This window comes from Ambystoma mexicanum, chromosome 6p (genome assembly GCF_040938575.1).
Source record: "Ambystoma mexicanum isolate Mex_15411 chromosome 6p, UKY_AmexF1_1, whole genome shotgun sequence".
Lineage (NCBI taxonomy): Eukaryota > Metazoa > Chordata > Amphibia > Caudata > Ambystomatidae > Ambystoma > Ambystoma mexicanum.
The window spans coordinates 55429119-55453546 of record NC_090935.1 but is presented as its reverse complement, the minus strand read 5'-3'; the positions used below and the strand labels follow the sequence as shown (position 1 = coordinate 55453546).

The 24428-nt window shown below is 46.8% G+C and overlaps 1 protein-coding gene across 2 annotated transcripts in view; it reads right to left on the bottom strand.

The window, feature by feature from the left end:
* LOC138511202 (long-chain-fatty-acid--CoA ligase ACSBG2-like) overlaps positions 1 to 24428 on the bottom strand; it is a 737514-nt gene that overhangs the window by 616467 nt on the left and 96619 nt on the right. For both annotated transcript variants that reach the window (XM_069626730.1, XM_069626729.1), the window contains exon 2: positions 2468 to 2620. In XM_069626730.1, coding sequence (XP_069482831.1) covers positions 2468 to 2543 — 76 coding nt within the window. In that variant the 5' untranslated portion in view covers positions 2544 to 2620. The remainder of the gene's footprint in view (positions 1 to 2467; positions 2621 to 24428) is intronic.

Genomic DNA, 24428 nt, shown 5'->3' with positions numbered 1-24428 from the left:
GTATTGTGAATGTTTTCTATTGGTTAATTTGCAATTATTTCTGATGTAAGTTGTGACTGCATATTTCAAAATTCTGCTTGTGTGTTGTAGTATTTCTTAAGTTCATTAGAAATATAAGTCTATTGGTGAACTTTGAATTTGTGATCTTTTCTAGTGCCACAGCATTGCTGGTTGATCCTTTGGTTGCTTATCCATTTTGTCAAACCATAAATAAATATATATATTCTTACTATACACCGGATTGGCTCCTAGCTCTTTGGGGGCATAGAGGGTATTTGTTGGGGTGGTGCAAGACAGGTTAGAGGCCACACTAAAGTTCAACCTGTATAAGCGCTTTGGGTGCGCGCCACCTTCAGTGTGGGTGAAAGGAGCTCCCTGAGTTGAGAGTGACTGCCTGATTAATCGCGACACAGCACAGCAGACAGTCCATAGAAGATCTGCTGCAGTGCCACCAAGTGAAAAGGAGACATCAGAGAAGACCAGTGCGCTGGCCTGATACTTCAGGTGACACCGGGGCACTGCAAATAAGACAAGACAGAAACTAATATTTTTGAATAGCGCACAAATAAAGTCAGACAAAGGAAGCAAGCGCGCAATTCCTCTTAAATGGGGTACCAATTGGTGAAACCTGTAACCCATATTGCCAGCAACCAAGAGGCCGCAGAGAAGTAATACAAAGGCAGCAGAGGCGCAACTCTCCTTATATGGGACACCAGTTGGCGGAGACCTGTAACCAGCATTGCCAGCAGACAAGAGGCCTCAGAGGAGTAATACAAAGGCAGCAGGGGTGCAACTCTCTGTACATGGGACACCAGTTGGGGGAGACCTGTAAGCCGCATTGCCAGCAGCCAAAAGGTCGCAGAGGAGTAATACAAAGGCAGCAAAGGCGCAACTCTCCTTATATGGGGCACACATTGAGAGAAATCTGTAATTTGCATTGCCAACAGCCAAGAGGCCACAGAGGAGTAATACAAAGGCAGCAGGGGTGTAACTCTCCTTCTATGGGACACCAACTGGGTGAAACCTGTAACCGGCATTGCCAACAGCCAAAAGGCTACAGAGGAGTAATACGGAGGCAACAAGGGCACAATTCCCCTTTTATGGGTTACCAACTTGAGGGAATCTGTAACCCACATTGTCAAGAGACTATAAAAAGAAGCAGCCATTGTTCAAAACCCCTCACATAGGATACTGGTGTGGAGAATCTTGGAGCAAATATTGTCACTAAGCACAATTGTAGTTGTAGGAGTTTTCATCCTGGCCGACAAGTGAACCAGGTAGGGGAACAATAGTAGTTAGTCCTGGCAGGCGAGTATATCAGGAAAGAAGAAGAGGATTTGAAGAAGTGTGTTTGTGGTAAAGAGGTGTGGTGGAAAGAACTTGTTAACTTTATCACCTTTTTTTATAAACTGTTGCATCACCAAACGTAGTTGCTGTGCTATCCTGACAAAAGTGTTTAATTTGAAGAATAAGTGTGATATGCTGATAACTGCTTAGCATTCTGAAGAGAACAATTGCCTTGGTTTATGAACTTATTTTTTGAGAGAAAGACACTTGCTTTACTAAGAAGGATATTGTGGAGAACAACAGTTGGTTTGATTTTGTGACCAAGCATCTGTGAAAGGGACCGTTACTTTACTAAGTGGAAGGAAGCAGTGAATGGCAAATACTTTTTGTGTTACACTGAACAGAACTTCATTGACTCAGAACTTTGCTCAAGGTATTCCTGAATTGATCCAGGAGAAGGGAGCCCAAGCCTGGCCACAAGGAGTAATTGGTATATTGTTTTGTTGAACTGAAGACAGCCAAACATTCCTTGTCTAATTTTTTTGTGCATATTAGTGTGAGGATCAGAGACTGTTTGGACACTAGGGCATTTTTCTATAGTTTTAGTTTGCTAGGCATGGACATCCTGGTTAGGATAGGGAAAGATAGGCATTTAGCTCACCCCTTTTTATTTCATAAAATGGCAAACATTGAGTACACTATTCCTGTGAATGTGTGTGTGTGTGTGTGTGTGTTTTCCAAATGCTGCAGACAGATCTCCATGCTTATGGAAGATAGCCGTAGGCAGAGCCACCCACGTGCACTCATCTGCAATCATACGCCACTTAAAGACACATCACACAACACCTCTGTCATTAGAATGCAACTATGTCCCACGACAAAATGTCGGCCTAGCTGGACACATAATCAGTCTCCTGGACTTGCATACTCTCTCGACAATCCTCTCAGCATCCATCCACAAGCCAGCTAAACATGGGTCACTAGCAGGGACTTGGCCATCCCTACCTACCTTCGTATTGGCTACCCTTTGAGCCTATGCCATGGAAATAGGATATACAAATGCCATATTACAGTTGAGCTCAGGGCTTGGGCATAGAGCTACTGCATCAGGTCCCAACCCCCAGTGCTCAACCCTGGCCATTTATTATTGATCACCAACTGGTTGCCCAGTAATACTTACTTATGCTTCGAAGGCAGAGGCCTCTCACATCTGCAGGTCTGCATAACAGGTTCAGCGCAATCCTGGCCGCCCTCATGGTCCTTAGCAGCGCCAGCAAAAAGAAGTCCCCTTTCTGGAATAGTCACTGGGGTGAAGTGAATCACAGCTTGTGGTCTGTAATGGAAACAGATATAGCGTGATATTTCAAAGGTGGACACTTTACCCGCCATTGAAGTTGATACCTAACATGAGGTCTGAGTCTCAGCAGAGCTATGTCCAGGTTCATCCTGAAAGAATCAGTCTCTAGTCATCAGGATGCCAGATATCTGATTATTTAATAGACCTATGTTCAGGTTCACCCTGAAAGAATCAGTCTCTAGTCACCCAGATACCAGATATCTGATTATTCAATAGAGCTATGTTCAGGTTCATCCTGAAAGAATCAGTCGCTAGTCATCTAGATGCCTGATGTCTGATTATTCAATAGAGCTATGTTCAGGTTCATCCTGAAAGAATCAGTTGCTAGTCATCCAGATACCTGATATCTGAAAACTCAATAGAGCTATGTCTAGGTATATGCTGAAATAATCAGTCACTAGTCACCCAGATGCCAGATATCTGATTATTCAATAGAGCTATGTCCAGGTTTGCCCTGAAATAATCAGTCTCTAGTCACCCAGATGCCAGATATCTAAAAACTCAATAGGTATGTCCAGGTTCATCCTGAAGGAATCAGTCGCTAGTCACCCAGATGCCAGATATATGAATACTCAATAAAGCCATGTCCAGGTTCATCCTGAAATAATCAGTGGCTAGTCAACCAGATGCCAGATATCTAGAAACTCTATAGAGATATGTCCAGGTTCATCCTGAAAGAATCAGTAACTAGTCACCCAGATGCCAGATGTCTGACTACTCCTGATTAACATGGGGATATCTGTTGGCTGAGTTCCAGTTACATTATTCTCACTTTTCGAAATTGCAGCACACCTTTAATATCAGGACATTCCTTGAAAACATATTTGCTAGTGTCAATGCTGGTTTAGGGACATGTGCAGTAAGCGTGGGACCAAATGCAAACATCAGCACTTTTGGAGCATTTATGGTACGCGTTAAGGCCAGCCTGCCGCCATGTTTGGATTGCACAGGTTTGAACCAGACCCAACTATGGAAACTTTTACCACCACTGAAATGTGCAAGAGGGTGGTGAGTCAACACCCCTCACTGAGAAGGATGGGACCACTAATTGTTGTCATTTGTGATGGATTGAACCAGAAATAAGTGGACACATGCTAGTACCTGAGAAAGGACAACACTTGAATGCAAAAGAATTGATTGTTCTGGGGGAAGCGAGGATGTTGACCCAAGTAGCGAGAGGTGAAGACTTTGTGGGATTTAAAGGGTGAGCTCCACGGGTGGGGTTGGGTTTGTCTGGGTAGCAGGTGTGATGTTACAATATATGAATCTTGCAAGCCTTGGAATGAGGTTTTGTTTGTTCATTCCACTAAAGACTAATTGTCTGAGGATTTCTCTGCCCGTTGACAGCTGGTGCTCGAGACTCCGATCTGTTGTGCGACTTTGAACAATGCTTGACCCTGGCTTGTCTCCTCCTGAAGACCCGCCGAGTATGCTACACTAGAAATACGAGGCCTTGTTAAAAGGTCCAGTGGGTGTATCGATAGGAGGACTCCGGGGCTGGTGAGCGTGCATGCAGGGCTGCACAGATGACCGAGAGTCATTTAAGGGACCATGGTATGGACAAGAAAACCGAGGATCTGCTCCGGGGCATGCTAATATGGCATGGACATTTTGGTGGATTGGGAGAGATATGCTATATTGCTCTTGGGATGTGCTGGTTTTATAGCAGTGGTACTGGTGATTGTTTCTTATTTTCACCCCAAGGTAAATCTGTATTGAGTTGTTCGGCAGGTTGGTTCCCTTTTTGGTGGACTGGATGCATCCATGTCATTAGGCAGAAGGGTCTTTTGGGGAACCTTCGGCTTTACTGTTGTCTCGTTGTTTAGAATAGGGAAGTGTGTAATAAAAGGGTAGCGGGAAATCAATGCCCAAATAAATAGGGAAAGATGAACCGCTGCAGGTTGAGAGCCCCTATCATTGTTAGGACCTCTTCACAGCGTATCTGGTTATTTGAGTACCCATTCCTTCTCAGGACCACAACGGAGTGGAGTAAAAGTGTGACTGGAACTGGGGCGTCTGGGCAAAGGGGCACATGAGCACTTGAGCGGCTGTTAAATGTAGGGTCAGCAATGGTCAAGGAACAGTCAAAGCAGACAGAGGAACCCACAAAGTGGTTGCCCGTCCATTGCATGCTCATGCAGTTTAACAGCGCTACTTGTGTATACTCCTGTCATTTTCTGTTGCGCCTCAATAAGTACACACAATTCCCAATTGAGGAGACTTTTAATCTGGATAATTTGGAGATCTTTAGACAGGGACTAGAGGAACAAAAAGAGAATCAAATGCAGAAACATTGGGGAGCATTCACAACCTGGTTAGATGTGTAGGATGTACGCCATGTTTTCAATCTTTGTGCCATTATTTAAATTCAGACCAGGGACTATGGGAAGTTAATCAATTGAATTTGAGGTCGCAAGGGATGCGAAACAAGAATGTATACTTGTCTCCCTGTTAGGGAGCATTCTCCTTCTAGGGCTAATTTCCCTTAGAGTCCCCCAGCAGCTTTTCTGGATTTGAAGGTTTTTTTTTTCTCCTGCTAAGAGTGTGACTCTTTTTCCCACTCTTAGGCATATTTGCTATGTGTTTTCTAGGCTATTGTTTGTGTTTAATGTCTATGGGGTTTATCTCACCTCCATAGGAACCATCTTTATACACATGTGTTACACAGCACCCTCCGTGCAGTAACACAGGGGTGTCGTAGCGACCCCCAAATATAGACTCCATACCCTGGGACTGACTACTGTCTCCCAGGGCATGTAAAGTCCCCATTGAATTTACTAGTCAATCTTTCTGAACAAAACCAGTACAACCCATACAGTCCTGCTCTCAAAAGTTTCTAGCTGGTGGCAGTGGTTACTACCAAAAATATTCGACCACAAATATTTCCCTGTGGGATTTTCCTATTGTTCGAGGCTACCACATTTACTGACAGCCTCTAACATACCGCCAGTTTATTTTTATATTAACTTTACTCCGGTAGGTTTTATTTGCCAGAACATTTATATAAATTCTTTCGCGTGTCTTTCTCTGTGATCCTAACCCAGGTCGGGGATGCCAAGTAGCCCTCCTTTCGGCGCCACTGAGTCTGGGGTGGACCCATTGTGTGGGAGGCGGAATAGGGCCCCTGGACAGAGTTGCCTCAGCAACCCATGTCACACTCTGCCCTGATAGGCTGGAGGGTCTTCCGCCAGGATGACCACTTCACTGTGTGAGTGACAGCTAGGCTGTATGAATGGGGATCTTTTTGCATAAAAGCAGGGTCCTGAGGACTGGAAGAGGAATACATTGCCACTGGAACTAAGAAGCCAAAGAGTAGAGAAGCCAAAGACATCTGCACCAACTGAACCACCAGTGAAGCCCTGCTACAGTGTCTCACCACTTTTCTCCACACGACGAGAGAAGATCTTCATCTGCAAGAACCTTCTTCCCTTGAGCTGGTGGGGCCAACCAGTTTGCCAACCGCCTTCCCGGACCTACCTTGGTCGAATCGCCAGTGCCCTGTACTCGGAGACTGGATGGCCAGGCACCCGTCCACCTGGACCGCGATTTAAAGGAGCGTACCTTTTATTTTGTTTGGCAGCACCGCGGCTGGTTTCATCCCTTGGCAGTGCAGTAACTCGAACCTTCCTCCACGACGAAAGTCTCTCTTCCTCTGCTGGATCTCCCGAACTGCAGGAACTGCCAGGAACAACCGCCACCACAGAAGCCTCTTCTACATTTTAAGGCACTTTGTTCCGCCAGGCCTCCCTTTTCGTTTGGTAGTGCTAAAGGTGTTTTAATCTTTTACCTACCTGTTGGGTTGGCTGCCCCTATCATCTAACATTGTCCTTCACCTTCTGCAACCACCTTTTCGAATTGTTTAACAAAGACTTGACTGCAGCTACAAGAACATTTTACTCCTGGGCCCTTTGCCCTGTACCACTGACTCTGGCGCAGGTCTATTGACTCTGGCTAAATCTGTTATAACTGCCTTCTCTAGATCGCTTCTCATCTAGAAATGTGTTGGTGCACCTAACTCTTATAATCACCTTTTCCTTCCCACTTTTAAAACTTGTGAAGTGCCATTTTGCTCGGTTTTCACCTAAGTATTATACATGCTAAAGTACTGCCTTGCCTAAACTTGTTCACAATCTCATTGGGAAGTATTGCTAGGGTGACTAAGAGTATATTCCTGTATAACTTGTTCTTTCCCTCCCTTGTGAGAAATTGCTAGAGCGCCATTTGTGTTTGGTTTTCACTGTGCCCTTTTGCTCAGTTTTCACTCTTGCTCAAACTTGTCTACAATTTAAATAGGGAGTTGTGTATACTTTTCTTGACTGATTTTAACTTGCTTTAATAACTGTGATTAATGTATTGAACTAGAAGTGTGTAAAATAAATATATATATTCTCTTTAATACAAAGCTTTGGTCAGTGTTTCCTTGTACCATTGTATTGTAGTCCTATTGTGTAAACCCTGAATACTGCTCATCTCCCTCTTGAGGTAAGTCTGACTGCTTAGCCACAGCTACCAACTAAATCTTTGTGGTACAGACTGATACCAAAGGGGATTTATTGCTCATACCTGTAGTCCTAATCTTCTGTAGTGCTCCCTAAGGTAACTGCACAGGATTCTGCCTAACACTGGTGTACAGCGGTGAGGATAAAAGTATTGGATTTACATTTTAGAGTGCTGCTAGTACCTTAGTTCAATTAACCACAAGGCTAACAATCACAAAAAGTTTATTTTAAACAAAGTCAAAGGCCCTCATTACAAGTCAGGCGTTAAGGGTTTAACGGCGCAGTCGGCGCCGTTAACCCTTAACGCCTGATTCACACTTTAACGCCTGCTTTTTGCAGGCGTTAAAGTCCAAGGCGCTAAGTGACCTTGGTGCTAATTACGGCACCGTAATTTACAGTGCCGTAATTAGCACCTTCCCCATCCCCATTATGCCCTATGGGGCAAAAATGGGAATGGGGAAGGGCAAATGGTGAATGGGGAATTACCGCCCCACTCACCTTGGAATGGGGCGGTAATTCCGCCATCCACCATGGCCATGGCTATTAGCACCATGGTCCACCGCCTGACTTGTAATGAGGGCAAAAGTACGGAAAGTTACAGTCAGGAGACCCTCCTTACTAAAACTGGTGATTATCTAAGGGATCTGTGTAGACAGAAAGGTCTTTCTGTCAACGGCAAGAAATCAGAAATGATTGATAGACTGTTAGAAAACCGGTTGCATGTGATTTCATCGCCTGCTGTTTCATCGCCAGGCTTTTAAACGTGCACATTCCATAGAATGTGCTCATGTTTTTTTTTTGTTTTGTTGGGGGGATCCCCCCGCCCAAACCCTTATTTGCCCTTTCCCATCCCCCCTAAAAAATTTAATGAGCACATATGATGTAATGTGCATGTTTAAAAGCCTGGTGATGAAACAGCAGGCGATAAAACAATGTTGTACCAGAAAAACAAAGTCTGGATAGTGATGCTGTAGTTCCCACTAGTCCAGCAAATGTAGCAAACATTGAGGATGATAATGTTGATTATGTTATTGTTGAAGCAGATGAGGAAGAGGAGGACATCAATGTCACCCCCTCTGGCCCTCTGCCTGCTCAAAGGCCTCAACCTGTGGCTACTGGACCATTGTCAGGTCCCACATTAAGTCCTTAATTTATCACCCTAGAAAAAATTAGACTTGAGCTAGAATTCAAAAGAATGAGTGCCCAAACTGAACAGAGACACCAAGAACTAAGGCTCAAAGAATTGGAGCTCAATCATGAGCTATAGATGAAGAAATTGTCTTTGGAAAATGCTTCTCTCCTAGAATCCTCTAGATCATCCAGTCCAAAAAGACCCCGGATGCCTAAAGAGATTGTGGGTATGTATGAACCTAAGTTGGATGTATTAGTTTGGTTAGCTATGTTTGAATACAATCATGAGCTCCAGGATATCGCAGGGAATCAGTTGATCCCCTGGTTATTCTCTAGGCTCCCCCCTGTTGCATCCGATGTGGTAATGGAGTTGGGGGAGGTGGATAGGATGGATTATGAATGTGTGAAGCTAGTTTTAATAGCTAGATTTGGGAAGACTCCTTCCCAGTACCTTAAGAGGTTTAGGACCCTCAAAAAGCATGATAGTACCCCTTGGGCTACCTGGGTGAATGAGTGTTTGAAGAACTTAGAGAGATGGATTAAGGGTTACAGAGTTAACACTTATGAGGGAATGAGAAATCGTGTTATGTTGAAGTCTATTTATGATGCCTGCTCTACTGAGCTCAGACAGCACTTGGCTGATTCTAAGGAAATGGATCCTAGAAAATTAGGCAAGGCTGCTGACTTGTGGGTTGCCAACAGGACTACTCACAAGCACTCTGGGGTCACTCAGAAAAAGGATGAGGGGAAACAGCCGCCAAAAAAGAACCAAGAGACCTCTAATACCTCCCATCCCAAAGAGGGCCAAAAACAACAAAATAAGCAGGGTAAGCCACAAGGGAAACCAAATAGGGCTAGTGAGTCCTCTGGTGCTCAACCAGAGGCGGGTCAGCAGAAACCCCCATTCCAGAGAGCATTTGAAAAATGCTATGTCTGTGGGTCAACTGACCATATCAAAGGAGATCCCAGGTGCAAGGCTAAACCTGCAGGGTCCAGCACTGCCTCCTTAGCCATCTCCCCAGAGGAAGAGATACAAATGGCTAGTGCTCACTTTGCATTTTTTGCTGAAGAACCCTTGAGTCTTCAAGCAACTGTATCCTTAGAGTCCATGGGTCTGGTTAGCAAACAGAATAGGGGTGTGTATGACTCCCTTCCAAAAAACTCTAAAGTATATTACTTGGACAGTGTTCTTGTCAATGGCCAGGATACTCCTGCCAGGAGAGACACTGGGGCCAGCAGAACAGTAGTGGATGAAAGTTTATTCAAGCCTGAGGATGTTGCTAAGGCACCCAAAGGTCCCACTACATTTTCTGGAGGTCCTGTCCAGTTGGTTCCTATTCTACCAGCCCTCATTCAGTGTAATAACATGACAGTGAGGATTCCTGTCAGTGTTCAGACTGAGGTGACTGGGAGAATCCTGTTGGGGAATGATCTAAAAACTCTAGGAGTAGTATCCAGTACCCCCAGGCCTCTCAGTATGGAAAAGCAGAACCAAACCAAATTGGCTAGAGAGGCCACCTTATGAGACTACTCTGAGCCTGTGGAATCCTCTACAGAGAACCCCCCTGCAAGTCCTGGTGTTAGTAAGTTGACCTCTAACCCAGGCAAATTCAGGCTAGTATGTTAGGGAAATGGGAGCCCCAACCAAGCTCCATCATTGTTCCCCAGTTTTGAAGTCTCTGACTCCCCCTGCTTCTGAGGAAGAGGTGGATAGACCAACTGGGCCCCTCTCTAAGCCTAAGAGAACTGGTAATTCTCAGTGCTGCTGGAAAACCAGAAAAGAAAAGTCTAAGGCCAAAAGCCTTCAGACTGTTGGACCTTTTACAGAAGACTCCAACCCAATTTCTAGATTTAAGGGGGAAACTCCTAAAGTAGGTAAGGTTAGATCTAAGAGGAAGGGGAAGCAGGTACATTGTCTAACCCCAACCCCTGCAACCAAGATGCCTAAGACCCAACCTGCTCCCACAAGAGAGGTGGTGAGGAACCTTGGAGGCCCCTCTAGATCTAAGGGAATCCTTTATAAGGACCCCTTGAAAAAGCCTAACACAGGTTCAGGAGTTGTACCAACTTCTGAGGGACTGGCCAACCAGATCCCCTATAACTTTAAAAAGAAAGATGTTTCTCAAAGGGTTTGTAGGTCATATAGCTTACAAAGTAAAACCTTTGATTTTACCATTGAGCGCAGGTCAGGATGTCACCACCAAAATGCTGATGGTCTCTCTAGGATGTTTATAACCGACTAGAGGTAAGAGACTCATCCAGGAGTGGATTAGATCCTCCTGTCCCTTAGCCTGGGGGGAGGAGGGGCGTGAGTGTTAGGGAGAATTCTCATTCTATGGCTAATTTCCCTTACCTATAGAATCCCCCAGCAGCTTTGCTGGATTTGAAGGGTTTGTTTTTTTCTCTTGCTAAGAGTGAGCCTCTTTTTCCCACAGGCATATTTGTTATGTGTGTTTTAGGCTATTTTTTTGTGTTTAATGTCTATAGGGTTTATCTCACCCCCATAGGATCCATCTTTATCCACATGTTTTACACAGCACCCTCCGTTCAGTAACACAGGGGTGTCATAGCGACCCCCAAACATAGACTCCATACCCTGGGACTGACTACTGTCTCTCAGGGCATGTAAAGTCCCCATTGACTTTAATAGTCAATCTTTATGAACAAAACCAGTACAACCCATCTTACTATGGAGGTACTGGTAAGGGTTAATAGTTTTTGCCTTATGTTAATTTTCGAGAGGATACCGTACAGTCCCTCTCTCAAAAGTTTCTGGCTGGTGGCAGTGGTTTCTACCAAAAATATTCGACCGCAAATATTTCCCTGTGGGATTTTCCCTATGGGATTTTCCCATTGTTCGAGGCTACCACATTTACTGACAGCCTCTAACATGCCGCCGGTTTATTCTTATATTAACTTTACTCCAGTAGGTTTTATTTGCCAGAATTTTTATATAAATTCTTTCTCGTGTCTTTCTATGTGATCCTAACCCAGGTCGGGGATCCTTTGTTCGTCCTTTTGGCGGGCTTCTGCCAAGAAGCCCTCCTTTCGGCGCCACTGAGTCTGGGGTGGACCCATTGTGTGGGGGAGGGAGTAGGACCCCTGGACAGGGTTGCCTCAGCAATCCATGTCGCACTCTGCCCTGTTAGGCTTGAGGGTCTCCCGCCAGGATGACCACTCCACTGTGTGAGTGACAGCTAGGCTGTATGAATGGGTATCTTTTTGCATATAAGCAGGGTCCTGAGGACTGTAAGAGGAAGACATTGCCACTGGAACTAAGAAGCCAAAGAGGAGAGAAGCCAAAGACATCTGCACCAACTGAACCACCGGTGAAGCCCTGCTGCAGCGAATCACCACTTTTCTCCACACGACGAGAGAAGATCTTCATCTGCAAGAGCCTCTTTCCCTTGAGCTGGTGGGGCCAACCAGTTTGTCAATCGCCTTCCCGGACCTGCCTTGGTCGAATCGCCAGTGCCCTGCACTCCGAGATCGGATAGCCAGGCACCCGTCCACCCAGACCGTGATTTAAATGATTTAAAGGATTTAATTTCGTTTGGCAGCACCGCGGCTGGTTTCATCCCTGGGCAGTGCAGTAACTCGAACCTTCCTCCACGACGAGAGTCTATCTTCCTCTGCTGGATCTCCTGAAATGCAGGAACTGCCAGGAACAACCGCCACCGCAGGAGCCTCTTCTACATTTTAAGGTACTTTGTTCCGCAAGGCCTCCCTTTTCGTTTCGTAGTGCTAAAGGTGTTTTAATCTTTTACCTACCTGTTGGGTTGGCCGCCCCTATTATCTAACATTGTCTTTCACCTACTGCAACCACCTTTTCGAATTGTTTAACAAAGACTTGACTGCAGCTACAAGAACATTTTACTCCTGGGCCCTTTGCTCTGTACCACTGACTCTGGCACAGGCCTATTGACTCTGGCTAAATCTGTTATAACTGCCTTCTATAGATTGCTGCTTCTCATCTAGAAATGTGTTGGTGCACCTAACTCTTTTTTTTAAAACATATTTATTTATAGCAAGGCAGGACAGGTTACAGGAAACATTGCATGGCAACATTGCATATCAATAGTAGGTCTACAAATCTGTATCTCCCCCCCCGCCCTTTATTTCAGCTTCCCCAGGCCATGGCCTCAGCCCACCGCCCCAGCCTGGTGTGTGTCCCCTCGATCACTCAGAGCCCATTGGGTGTTGATCGGTTTGAAGGGCAGTGCTGGGAATCGTTGATCATAGTTCAGTACTAGGGCCCAAATGTTCTGGAAGTGGTGCAGGGCCCCGCACTCGCCGCGGTGACCTTCTCGGCGATCAAGATGTCCCAGAGTTTCCCCCACCAGTGGGCCATGCAGGGACCGTCCGGGGACTTCCAGAATCGTGCCAGCACCGTCTTGCCCGTTAGGAGGCATTGCATTAGAAGCTTTGCCCTGTTTCCAGAGCGGGAGTAGATCCCGGGGACTGGGACCCCTAGCAGGACAGTTTCAGGGTCCAGTGGGAGGGCGGTCCCGGTAATCTGTTCGATGGTCGAGAGACACCTGGTCCAAAATTGCTGGATCTTGGGGCAGGCCCACCACATGTGAAAAAAAGAGCCCGGCTGAGCGCAGCCCCTCCAGCAGGAGGGATCCACTTGTGGATTCATGTGGTGAAGTCTGAGTGGGGGGTAGTACCATCGCAGGGTGAGTTTGTAGGCACATTCCTTATTGGTGACGTAGGAGGAAGTAGAGTGGGTGCAGGTCCATATATCTACCCTCGTTTGGTCGTCAATCGGATGACCTAGGTCCGCCTCCCACTGGGCCATTTATCGAGTCTTTGTCACCAGAAAGTCCCCCATGAAGCGTCTGTATATGGTCGAGGTCCTGCCTCTGGCTGGTAAGTCCCTGAGGGATAGCTCAAGGGACGTCGGGGGGCGGGTGGCCGCCTAGAGGGTTTGAGGATGGGAGCACCAGTGGCGGAGCTGGCAGTACGTAAATCTATGGGAGATCCTGGCCTTCTTGCCCCTCCATATAAACTTTGACATTTTCTTCTGTAGGTCTTGAAGGGCCAGAGTCGGAATGGGAACGGAGAGAGGGAGGAGCAGGCGTAGAGGAATCTCGGAAGCAAGTTAATTTTGGTAGCTGTGATCTGGCCCATTAATGAGATTTCTTGCATGGTCCAGCGCTTCAGGTCTCCCTCTAGTTCACGAAATAATCTGGGGAAGTTCGCCTGGTAGGTGTCCTTCCGGTTCGCTGGAATGTGAACTCCCAGATAAGGGATGGACTGATCCCGCCACTTAATTGGGCACAGTCTAGTCAGCGCCTCCTTCTCCTCTGATCGGAGGCCGACTCCCAGGGCCACTGATTTGGCAAAGTTGACAGTGAAGCCGGTGACCTCCCCAAAGTTCTTTATTTCGGCTAGGGCATGCTTCGCTGAGGTGCTAGCTTCTGAGAGCATTAACAGAACATCGTCCGCGTATAGGGCAATTTTATGTTGAGATGGGTCCACCTGCGGGCCCTTTATAAGTTCATTCTGCCTGATCCTCTGGGCGAAGGGCTCCATTGCGAGGACGAAGAGAAGGGGAGATAGCGGACAGCCTTGTCTTGTCCCGCAGGACATGGGGATCGGGGCTGAGAGGGCGATCCTCAGGAGGGTTTTGGGGGCTTTATAGTTGGCTAGGACCATGGACCGGAATGTCGGGCCGAAACCAAAAGCTTCTAGGGTGCATTCCATGAATGACCAGTCAACTCTGTCGAAGGCTTTGGTTGCATCCAGGGCCATTAGGGCGAGACCCTGGGAGTTTCGGTGGGAAATGTCTATCAGGTTCAGGGTCCGCCGGATATTGTTCCCCGCAGATCGGTGGAGGATGAAGCCCATTTGGTCGGGGTGGATAATGTCCGGGAGTATGAGTGATAGCCAATTAGCCAGGATCTTAGAGTACAGGTTGGCGTCAATATTCAGTAGGGCGATGGGTCTGTACGAGGCTGCATCTCTCGGGTCCTTCCCTGGCTTAGGAAGGAGGACCGTCATAGACTCTTGCATTGAGAGGGTCACAGAACCCGACCCCTTGAATAAATTGAAAATAGCTACCATGTGGGGGATGAGTTGGGGTTTGAATATTTTATAAAACCTAGGAGAGAACCCATCTGGGCCCGGGGCCCACGATTTGAGAGCCTTGATAGCCTTGTTGACCTTGTCGTCGATTATTGGAGCCTCCAACTGCTCTCGCGTGGATTCGGGGGGGTGTGGCAGGGCGGCCTTTCGCAGGTATGCTTTTTGTTTGGATCGATCACGTGGAGGTGCCGTCATGACCTGGGTTAGGTGGTCTGTAGCTAATTGTAGTTTCATCAGCTCCGAGTAGTGAGTCACCCCCTGTGGGTCTCGGAGCCCTGCAATGGTGTTGGTGCATCTCGTTTTGGCCAGCTTGGCCACCAGAAGCTTGTTAACCTTGTTGTTTTTGGCGTAATAGAATTGTCTGGTCTTAGCCAATAGCTGCACAGTATGCTCAGCGTAGTAGGCCTCCAATTTCTTTCGGGCTGATCGGAGAGCTCATTGAGATCTGGGGGACCAGCCGCTTTTCTTTTGGGTTTCCTCAGCTGACCGCAGGTCTTCCTCCACGGCTTGCCGGATGTGTCTCCGGTCTCGGTGGAATGTGACCCCTTGGGCTTCCTCAGCTGACCGCAGGTCTTCCTCCAGGGCTTGCCGGATGTGTCTCTGGTCTCGCTGGAATGCGACCCCTTGGGATATCAGAGCTCCCCGAACCACAGCTTTCATCGCATTCCAGTTGTTAGCAGGGGAGGTATCTGAGACTGGATTCTCCTCGAAGAAGTTCCTGATGATGGTAGAAATTTTGTCCCTGATTGACATGTCGTTAAGGATCGGGTCGTACAGTGCCCATCTGCGTGGGGCGTTAGCGTTGGGGCTCTGGATGCGAAGTTCCAGTACTATCGGAGCATGGTCTGATAAAATCCGTGGGCCTATGGACACCTCATTGGTGAAAGCGAGAGTTTGGGGGGAGGACAGGAGGAGGTCAATTCTGGAGAGTGTCCGATGAACGAAGGAGAAGAAGGAGTAGTCTTTCTCGGTGGGGTGAAGCATCCGCCACGTATCCACCACCTCCAGGGTTCTGAAGAGGCGCAGGACGCTGAGAGCCTGTGCGAAATCACCTGGCGTGGGGGGGTGAATATTTGTCTCTGGTGGGGTCTGGTACCCCATTGAAGTCCCCTCTTAATATTGTTTGGCCTTCTACAAAGCCAGAGACGGAGGAGCCCAATGAGTAATAAAAGGTTGCCTGCCCCGAGTTGGGTGCATATACAGATACAAAGGTGTAAAGGTGTAGAGGTCCCCTAGCAGGAGGCATTTGACGGCTACGAAGCGGCCCTCTGGGTACTTCATGGAGTCCAAAATCTGGGGATATAGGTCCTTCCGGAACAGGATCGCCGTGCCTCCCTTCATGGTGTCTCCCGAGGCCAAAAACTGGCGTGGATAGTTTCTGGATCGAAGACGACCAAAGACAGCGATGAGGAGATGAGTTTCCTGGAGAAGCGCCACCCCGGCCTCCTCATCTTGTAGTTTCTGAAGGATTGATTTACGCTTAGGGGGGGAGTTAAGCCCATTAACGTTCCATGAGAGGCATCTCAGTGTCTGACGCTCCAGGGTCGGGGATCCAGGTACTCCCTGCTCGGGGGGTGGAGATACCAGGCTGTCCATTAGTTGCCATCATAGGGGTGAGTTGAAACCGACCTGTGCTGCACTTGCAGTTTTAACAAAGGCCCCCAACGGGAGGCCAACTTTTTAACTGGCGGGGTGGGTAACATTGTGGGTGTATCCCCACCCCTGGCCAACATGGCCAATTGAGACTGAAGGAATAACGTGTATCCAAGGACTTTAAGATGGAAAGGACCTTGGAACGGGCATAAACCGTGGATGAAGCCCGCCGCACTGGAGGATTGTAGATCTGTGCAGGGCCGAAGCCGGTGCTTTTAGGTTGGCCATGAGGGCGATGGGCACCTGGGCAGATGAAGCGGCGGTGGATATTTGAGGTAGGTCAGGCTCTAATTACCTCATCCTGTTGTTTCAGGAGGCCCTGGTCCACAAAGACTGCCTGGGATGAGGGGGAGGAGGGGCTGACTTAGAGCTCTCCGATGCTTCCGGGCTCGGCAAGGTCGCTCCCTCAGGGGAGGCCTGGTGCATGATCTTAGCGGCATCTTCCAAGTGGGAAATTTTCCGGAGAGAGCCATTGAAGGAGAATTGCAGTGCCGTGGGGAAGAGCCATCTGTACTTGATTTGTCGCTCCTGAAGAAGAGAGCCCTTCTTCTTTGTAGAGTCAGAAGGGAGAGATCCTGGTAAATCTGAATAGGGAGGCCTTGGAAGGAGAGCTCATCGCGGCTGATGGCGGAGATGGCTTCTTTCGTGGAGAAGTAGTGGACTCTTGTGATGACATCCGGAGGTAGGTCCGAGTCCACTCCTCGGCGCGGGCGCAGTCTGTGGGTCCGATCCAGCAAGAGCTGGGATTTGTCTAGTTGTGGAAGGAGGGCCTGGAAGAAGTCTCCTATTTAATCTGGCAGATTTTTGTCAAGAACTGAGGATGGAACTCCCCGGATCCGGAGATTGTTACAACGGGCTCTGTTTTCCAAGTCCTCTTGTTTGAATTTGAGGATTTCACATTTGTCTTGGAGAGCTCTTACTGCTTGCTGGATATCTCCCAATGTGGTCGCCTGGTCTTGGGAGCGGTCCTCCAACTCACCCAGCCTCTGCTCCACCTCGGCCACCCTGTGGTCAGTTTGCTCCAGTTTGGTGGTGAGCTCTGACATACAGGACCGGAACTCGGCCTTAATGTCTGCCATAAAAGCCAATAGGTCGCCCCTGGTGGCTGGGGTGTCTCCCCCCTCATGGGAGGTCGGTAGGGTAGGCTTAACAAGTTCAGGTTTCTTTCCCCTGCCTGGAGCGGTGAGCATGGTGGCAATGTCCGCGTTTTTGGTTGTTTTCGTCTGCTTGGACATGGTGGCGGACCGTGGGGTGGAGAAGGAGTTGAAAAGTCTATCATGCGTTCAAACACCAAAGCACGACAGCTTAGTGTGGAGCTTTGTGCGGAGGACAATTCCCCTCCGTCCGGTGGAGGGCGGAGGTAAGGTACGCAGGTCTCGGGAGGTGAACAGATTGCCCAACACCCACTTGGATCTAGCCTGAAGAAGGTGCGTGAACAAAGCAGTGGGCCGGGGCGCCCCAGGAAGTGAGCAGTCGCCTCTGGAGATGTCCTGAAGCTAGGGGAAATTCCCTATCCGGAGACTGGGCTGGCCAAGAGAGGGTGCCCCAGTATGGGGGGTCAGCTCAGCTGTGCCCAGGGCCGTGAGCTCAGCTGTGCCCGGGGCCGTGAGCGGGAGCCTCGGGCTGGGGCCCCAGGAGGGCGGTGTTGTTGCTTAGTAGGTCCAGCTACCCCCCGGAAGCAGCATGAGAGGCTGAAGTCCCAAGACAGCGGGATGAATAGGCTCCACGACGGCCAGGCAGGGACCGCCCTGCGTAAGGGAGCCCAGCCTCAAGTCCACAGCTGGAGAAGGTGGTGGGAAGGGACCTCCAGGTCCCAGGCCAGGGAGGAGGCGTCTGGGGATAGCATGGGCTGGGGCGCCCCAGGAGTGTAGCGTAGGGGGTCCGGGACAGTTGAAAGACACCCTCCGGTGTGGATCACAGAGCGAGGAGCGGAGACTGGAGCGTATTCTGGGGGGTGACGGAGGGAGGGGGCAGCCCCTCCATTAAGAGATGGTTGCTGGCTCCGAGCCTCATCCCCCAGCAGCCCCTACCTTGCAGGCGTGCCGTTGTCCGCTCCGGCGCTGGAAGTGAGGCGCTGCGTCCCGTGGGGCCGCGGCTCAGCCCAGGCGGGCAGCGCGAGAGGCGAGAGACCTTGCAGAGCGTCCCGCAGGGGCAGTTTCAGGCGCCGTCACCCACACCTCCGGAGCTGGGGGAAAGGCGCGACCGCCATTTTGGATGATCCGGCGCTGGAGTCGGCCCGGAGGACAGAGGCGGGTAACTTCGCTTCTGGAGAGCGTTACGCTCCCCACTTCGGCCCATAGGTGCCCCAGGTGTTTCCTACGCCCTAGGGATCAGTTGGGCTCCGGCACAGGTGCGTGGGACCGCATTAATAACCAAGTTGCAGTGGGCTTCACACGACGGGCCTCAAGGGAGTAGCCACATCGATGGCGCTCCAAGCTACACCCCGTGCACCTAACTCTTATAACCACCTTTTCCTTCCCACTTTTAAAACTTGTGAAGTGCCATTTTGCTCGGTTTTCACCTAAGTATTATACATGCTAAAGTACTGCCTTGCCTAAACTTGTTCACAATCTTATTGGGAAGTGTTGCTAGGGTGACTAAGAGTATATTCCTGTGTAACTTGTTCTTTCCCTCCCTTGTGAGAAATTGCTAGAGTGCCATTTGTGTTTGGTTTTCACTGTGCCGTTTTGCTCAGTTTTCACTCTTGCTCAAACTTGTCTACAATTTAACTAGGGAGTGGTGTATACTGTTCTTGACTGATTTTAACTTGCTTTAATAAATGTGATTAATGTGTTGAACTAGAAGTGTGTAAAATAAATATATATATTCTCTTTAATACAAAGCTTTGGTCAGTGTTTCCTTGTACCATTCTATTGTAGTCCTATGGTGTAAACCCTGAATACTGCTCATCTCCCTCTTGAGATAAGTCTGACTGCTTAGCCACAGCTACCAACTAAATCTTTGTGGTACAGACTGATACCAAAGGGGATTTATTGCTCATACCTGTAGTCTTAATAGTTTGTAGTGCTCCCAAAGGGAACTGTACAGGATTCTGCCTAACACCCCCCAAATATTTCAGGAAACCGAGAAATAAAGGTCAAATGGGGAGACAAATCAAGAAACGAGGATAGGGCTGATAGGATATTCCTGCGCTAGTCTCGGATAAATGTCTATATGCTTAACGGCTACTGGGATGCAAAACGCATTGCATGTATAACTAATGCTGAGTAACTACAGTGAATAAATCTGCAAGTCAATGCGCTCAGTATGCATAGCTTGAGTGGACCATAGATTGAAGAAAGACCCAAAATGATACAGGTTTCTGTTGACAAAAAGGTTATAATTGTCAAAAAACACCAACAACAAATTGATACTAAGAAATTTGGCCATATAATGGTGAATGCATATTTGATTCAATTGTTAAGCATTTATCCAATTGAATTCATTCAGAGTTTTTAGTATAAAGTCCAAGATGTACTATTCCTTTGTGGATGTAATTTGGAGTAAAAAAATTCAATGGCCAACAAGTGCTTCTCACGCCAGCTAATATTGTTCTTCCACATCGCCTGCTTCTTCAAGGGCCACAAAAATATAGTAAATGGCATTCATTTTGGCAACTTTTTTGGCATCGCTTTGTTTGGCAGTGTATAGGCAAATAATAACTCCAGTATCTCTTGTAGAGAAAGTTGTGATCATAAACCTGTAATATTGTACCTCGTGCCAATTGAATGCCTCATAATCAGTGGTGTTATACCAGTAGACATGACTCGGCAGGGTTGGAAGCGATTGCAGCTTTGAGAACATCCATGGAAACCAAGAGGGGAGGTGTACGGACTGATGTGTCCCTCTTGTGCAGAACCTGCATAACCTCTCGGACAAGGCGATTTACAAAGTCAGGATCATTGTGTCAGGATCATTGTGGAAGTGTTGGGCATGATGGTTTCACTGTGGAGACAGGTGAAGGCGTTCCACTACCACACCAGATATTTGGAATGAGTTGAGGATGCGGAGGGCAGGGCAAGGCAGAATAATATCTGTATTGTCGGCCTTCCGGAAGGAGTGGCACATGAGGACGTTACAGATTACATGGAGAACCTCCTGTTACAATCGGTGGGTTCTGGTAAATTGTCTCAAGGCTTCGTGGAAGAGCAAGCCCACCGTGCCTTAATCAGAAGACTCCCTACTGTTCCCGCTCGGAGCCGTTATCGCAAATATCTTGAACTTCAAGGACAAGGAATTGATACTTCGACATACATCAGGAGATGGCAAGATTTATGGGGTAATAGCGCTTTGGCGGTCTTCCCAGTCTACATGAGACCGGTTAAGTCTCATTTCAGAGCCTTTGAAGAGGTCATATATTTTTTACGTCATACAAAGATCTGTTACATGCTCTTGTTCCCTGCAAAACCTAAAGTCCTGCACAAAGGAAGTCTCTGTTTTTCGACACAACAGCAGGGTTAGACACTCGTATGGGTGATGGTGATGTGATGTCATCTTTGATGTCCTGGGTGTTAGTGTTAGCAGTGCACAGTGGCGCGAGTTACGGTTGCTTATGTTACCATAACTGCCGAATTTCAGGGGTTTTTCGGTTTTACTTTGAACCATAACGTCCCTTTAACAAAGTTTTTTCACTGAATTTCATAGGTTTTTAGTAGCGCAACTTAACCATAACGTCCCTTTAACAAAGTTCTTTTACTGAACTGAATTTCATAGGTTTTTAGTAGCGCAACTTAACCATAACGTCCCTTTAACAAAGTTTTTTGCACTGAATTCAATAGGTTTTTAGTAGCACAACTTAACCATAATATCCCTGACTTCATGTACATGTAACATAGAACATAGTAACCCCCTCGTAGTGATTTTCATTCCGCGGACTACCGCCATGTCCACGGACATATCGAAAATCTGAGCGTGGTGAATGTAAATTTAAATAGTGTGCCCCATTTCCCCTTTGAAGTTGGCTCTGAAAAGAGACGTTTTTTTTTTACAGATGCTTGACAGACACCTGTTATTTTGTATTTTTTTTCTTGTTTTTTTTTTTCTTACTTTACTCCTAAAATCTTCACATAACCTTCTCCAAAGCAACCCTTACATTCCAAAATAGAAAGGCATTTCCCGTAAAAGATAAAGAAATGCCATCTTCTTTAAAATTAACAGCATTACTGGCATCAATATTCTCATTATTACAGAAGAACATACCAGCTCTAAGCATGAAGGCACACATGCCTCGGTTGATGACACACCTAGCAATGTTTTGCTGAGGACAAAAAACTGAACTATGGTCCCATATTGCCCTAGGTAGTAATCCAGAAAAAATTACTTTCGCATTTGGAAGGATCTTCATTACGACTTGAACCAAGCGTTCCAAATCAGCCAACAAAGTAGGGGCACTGACGTTGCCCAAATGGAAAGCACCATAGTGCAAAACTACCACATGTGGACTGTTCATCGTGGCCATATCCTCACAAACTTGTACAATTCCCTGTACATTGCAATCAGGCACAGTGCTCCACACCACCTCCACTCCTTTCACATCAAAGTTCTTTGCAACATGCCTGCATTGAGCGTACTGTTGTAAACCATACACAAACATATCGCCAAGCACCAACACCCTGACGTTCTCTACTTCTGCCATCTTCACCACACACAGTCTCTTTCAACACAAATCCAGAACATCTGATTGGCTAATCCGTACAGTCTTCTTTCCATGTTGGATTTCCTGGAAAAACCCGGATGTAGCACGCCCTGTCCACGAACAGCCGCGGTGTCCGCGGACGGCGTCCACTTTACTCTCTGTGCCATTCCCTCATTGCATACAGCTAAGCAATCACACAATACGAATAATGTCCTCAGAACACCCCCATTTTGTGAATTTTCGAACATTTCAGGACAATTATCATTTCATTATTCAACATATTAACATTACAAATATTATACTTTCATCTTGTACTCTGCACACAATGCTATGTTTCTCCATTAGTAGCTCAGTATACTAGATAGAATCCCATAATACAATGCTATTTATATCAATGCATCGTTTAAAGCACTAATAACGGTATGATATTTATTGCAATATCCTTGACACTTTTTTCGCAACATTATAATAAAAATCCCTAGTACACAAATTCCATGAAAAGTACATACACATGTGATGTCATCAGTGATTTCATCAATGACATTTGCGATGTCATCTTTGATGTCCTGGGTGCTAGTCTTAGCAGTGCACGGTGGTGGCGCGAGAATTTTTCATAGCTTACCATAACTTGCGATTTTCAGGGGTCTTTCGGCTGTACTTAGAACCATAAAGCCCCTTAAACAAACTTTTTTTAATATCACGCAAACAATATACAAACATGGCGTGCAAAAACCAACTTCACACGGATGGCTTTACATAGAATGTTGCAAAGTAAGAATTTATGCTCGTTCACAGTGAAGGTCAGCTGCTTCCATTTTTATTCTCGGGCCCCGGAGAGGCTCACGAAGCGGACTATAAGATTGTATTGTGTTTTGACCTTGACAGACAGAGATTGTGATGAAAGACTTCTCTTGAAGGAGTGTTGCTAAAACGTAAGAGAAGATGAGGATGAAATTTCTGAAATGAAACCACTTTTATATATTATATCACTATGCGAAAGATCGTTCGCACACGCAGAGTCGTATTTTGGGACTGCACTACTCGTAGACAATGGAAATTGCAATTGTACTGTAAGTAACCCTTTAGATCATTTTATACCAAATATAATTACAATAGCATAGCATTAAAGACCGCTCAAGTTGAACTTGTTCGTTGAAAGTGGCATAATGTTTTCTACCACGCACTATCACTGCCGAATTGATCCCCTGTCGTTTAGAGGGCTCTGAAAAAGGCAGACGACACAGGGTGGTTTAATAGAAATAATTTAACCGGTCTATAGGCGTTCAAGCGCTCTACTCGCTATGCCACTTCACTGTAGCCTGTCAAGTGGCACAGCGAATACAACGCTCGCTTTGACATCCGTGCACAGCTTGCTAACGCAAGTTCGAATCCCGGCAAGGCCAAACTCAGCCTTTCATCCTTCCGTGGTCAATAAATGAGCACCACACACCGTGGTTAATAATAAGCACCGCTTAGATACCTCACGGTTCTTAGCGCTATATGAATGGGAAAACATCATTAACATACTCCATTGCACTATCTTTGATAGCAAATAGTTTCACACCCTAATAAATAAAATGATGATTTTTAATGAAGATCGGCTGGTGAGACTAATTTATGTTTTTTAAAACAGGTATGTTGCCCCATTTTGCCTAAGTCACGATTTACAGACTCCAGCGGATGGGGTCTTCAACTGCCAGGTGCAGGACCAAATATGCAACTTCATGACCTCTCACCATTTTATGGGACAATCGCCAAGGACCAATATGCCCTTACGCAGTACTAGCGGCTACAAACACCATACCAACCAATAGGGTGGTCTAATGGCTCGTTGTTGGAGCAACCTTCCGATTATCAGAGCAACCATTTACTGCTTTTATCATAAACCAACAGCCTATCTACCGCAAAGGAACAACGCGTGGCTCCAAATAAACTTTTGCTGATCGACAGCAGAGACAATAGCAAATCGCTGAATATTCACTAAACATTTCATGTGAAATAAATGTACTTTACCAAATGTACAATCCTGCTGTTTACTTTTAAACCACAGTTTCATATTCCGAATTGTGGCGCACTGAGTTGTAAGCTGATCTAACACCCTCTGTACCGCAAAGGAACATCGCGTGCCTCAACATGAACTTTTGTGGATCGACAACAAAGACAAATGCAAATTGCTGAATATTCTCTAAACATTTGATGTCAAATAAATGTACTTTACAAAATTTACAATCTTGCTGTTTGCTTTTCAATCACTGTTTCATATTCCGAATTATGGTGCGCTGTGTTGTGACATAATATCTGTTGTCTTCCGGGTTCTGTGTAAAGTCACTTTGGACTGCAGAGGACTGGGTGCGTTTGATGACGCACCCTGTAACGTCACGGAGAGAGGCGGGGAATATGAATGCTTTGATAATATCAGGGTTAGGGGAGGGAGATATGATTTAGTGTCGCAAAAGCAAGTCAGCCAGGTCAATAGCGCCAGTCATAGGATTATCACATAATGTCGGCGCACACCAGCCGGATTTATCGTTTCTTTAGTGGACAAAAAGTCGGTTGACGCCCATAGGAAATTGTACTATTAGCGGACAAAAGGAGTGGTCTTAAAACACTTTCACCCTGACAATGAACAATACAAACAACGTCTCAAAACACCCCCATTTTGTGTAATTGCAACCATTTCGGGACACCGCGAGTGTTCTTAGAACACATTCAACTAGACAGATTACAATACGGACAGCGTCCTGAGGACACCACCAGTGAGTGTATTTACAAACAA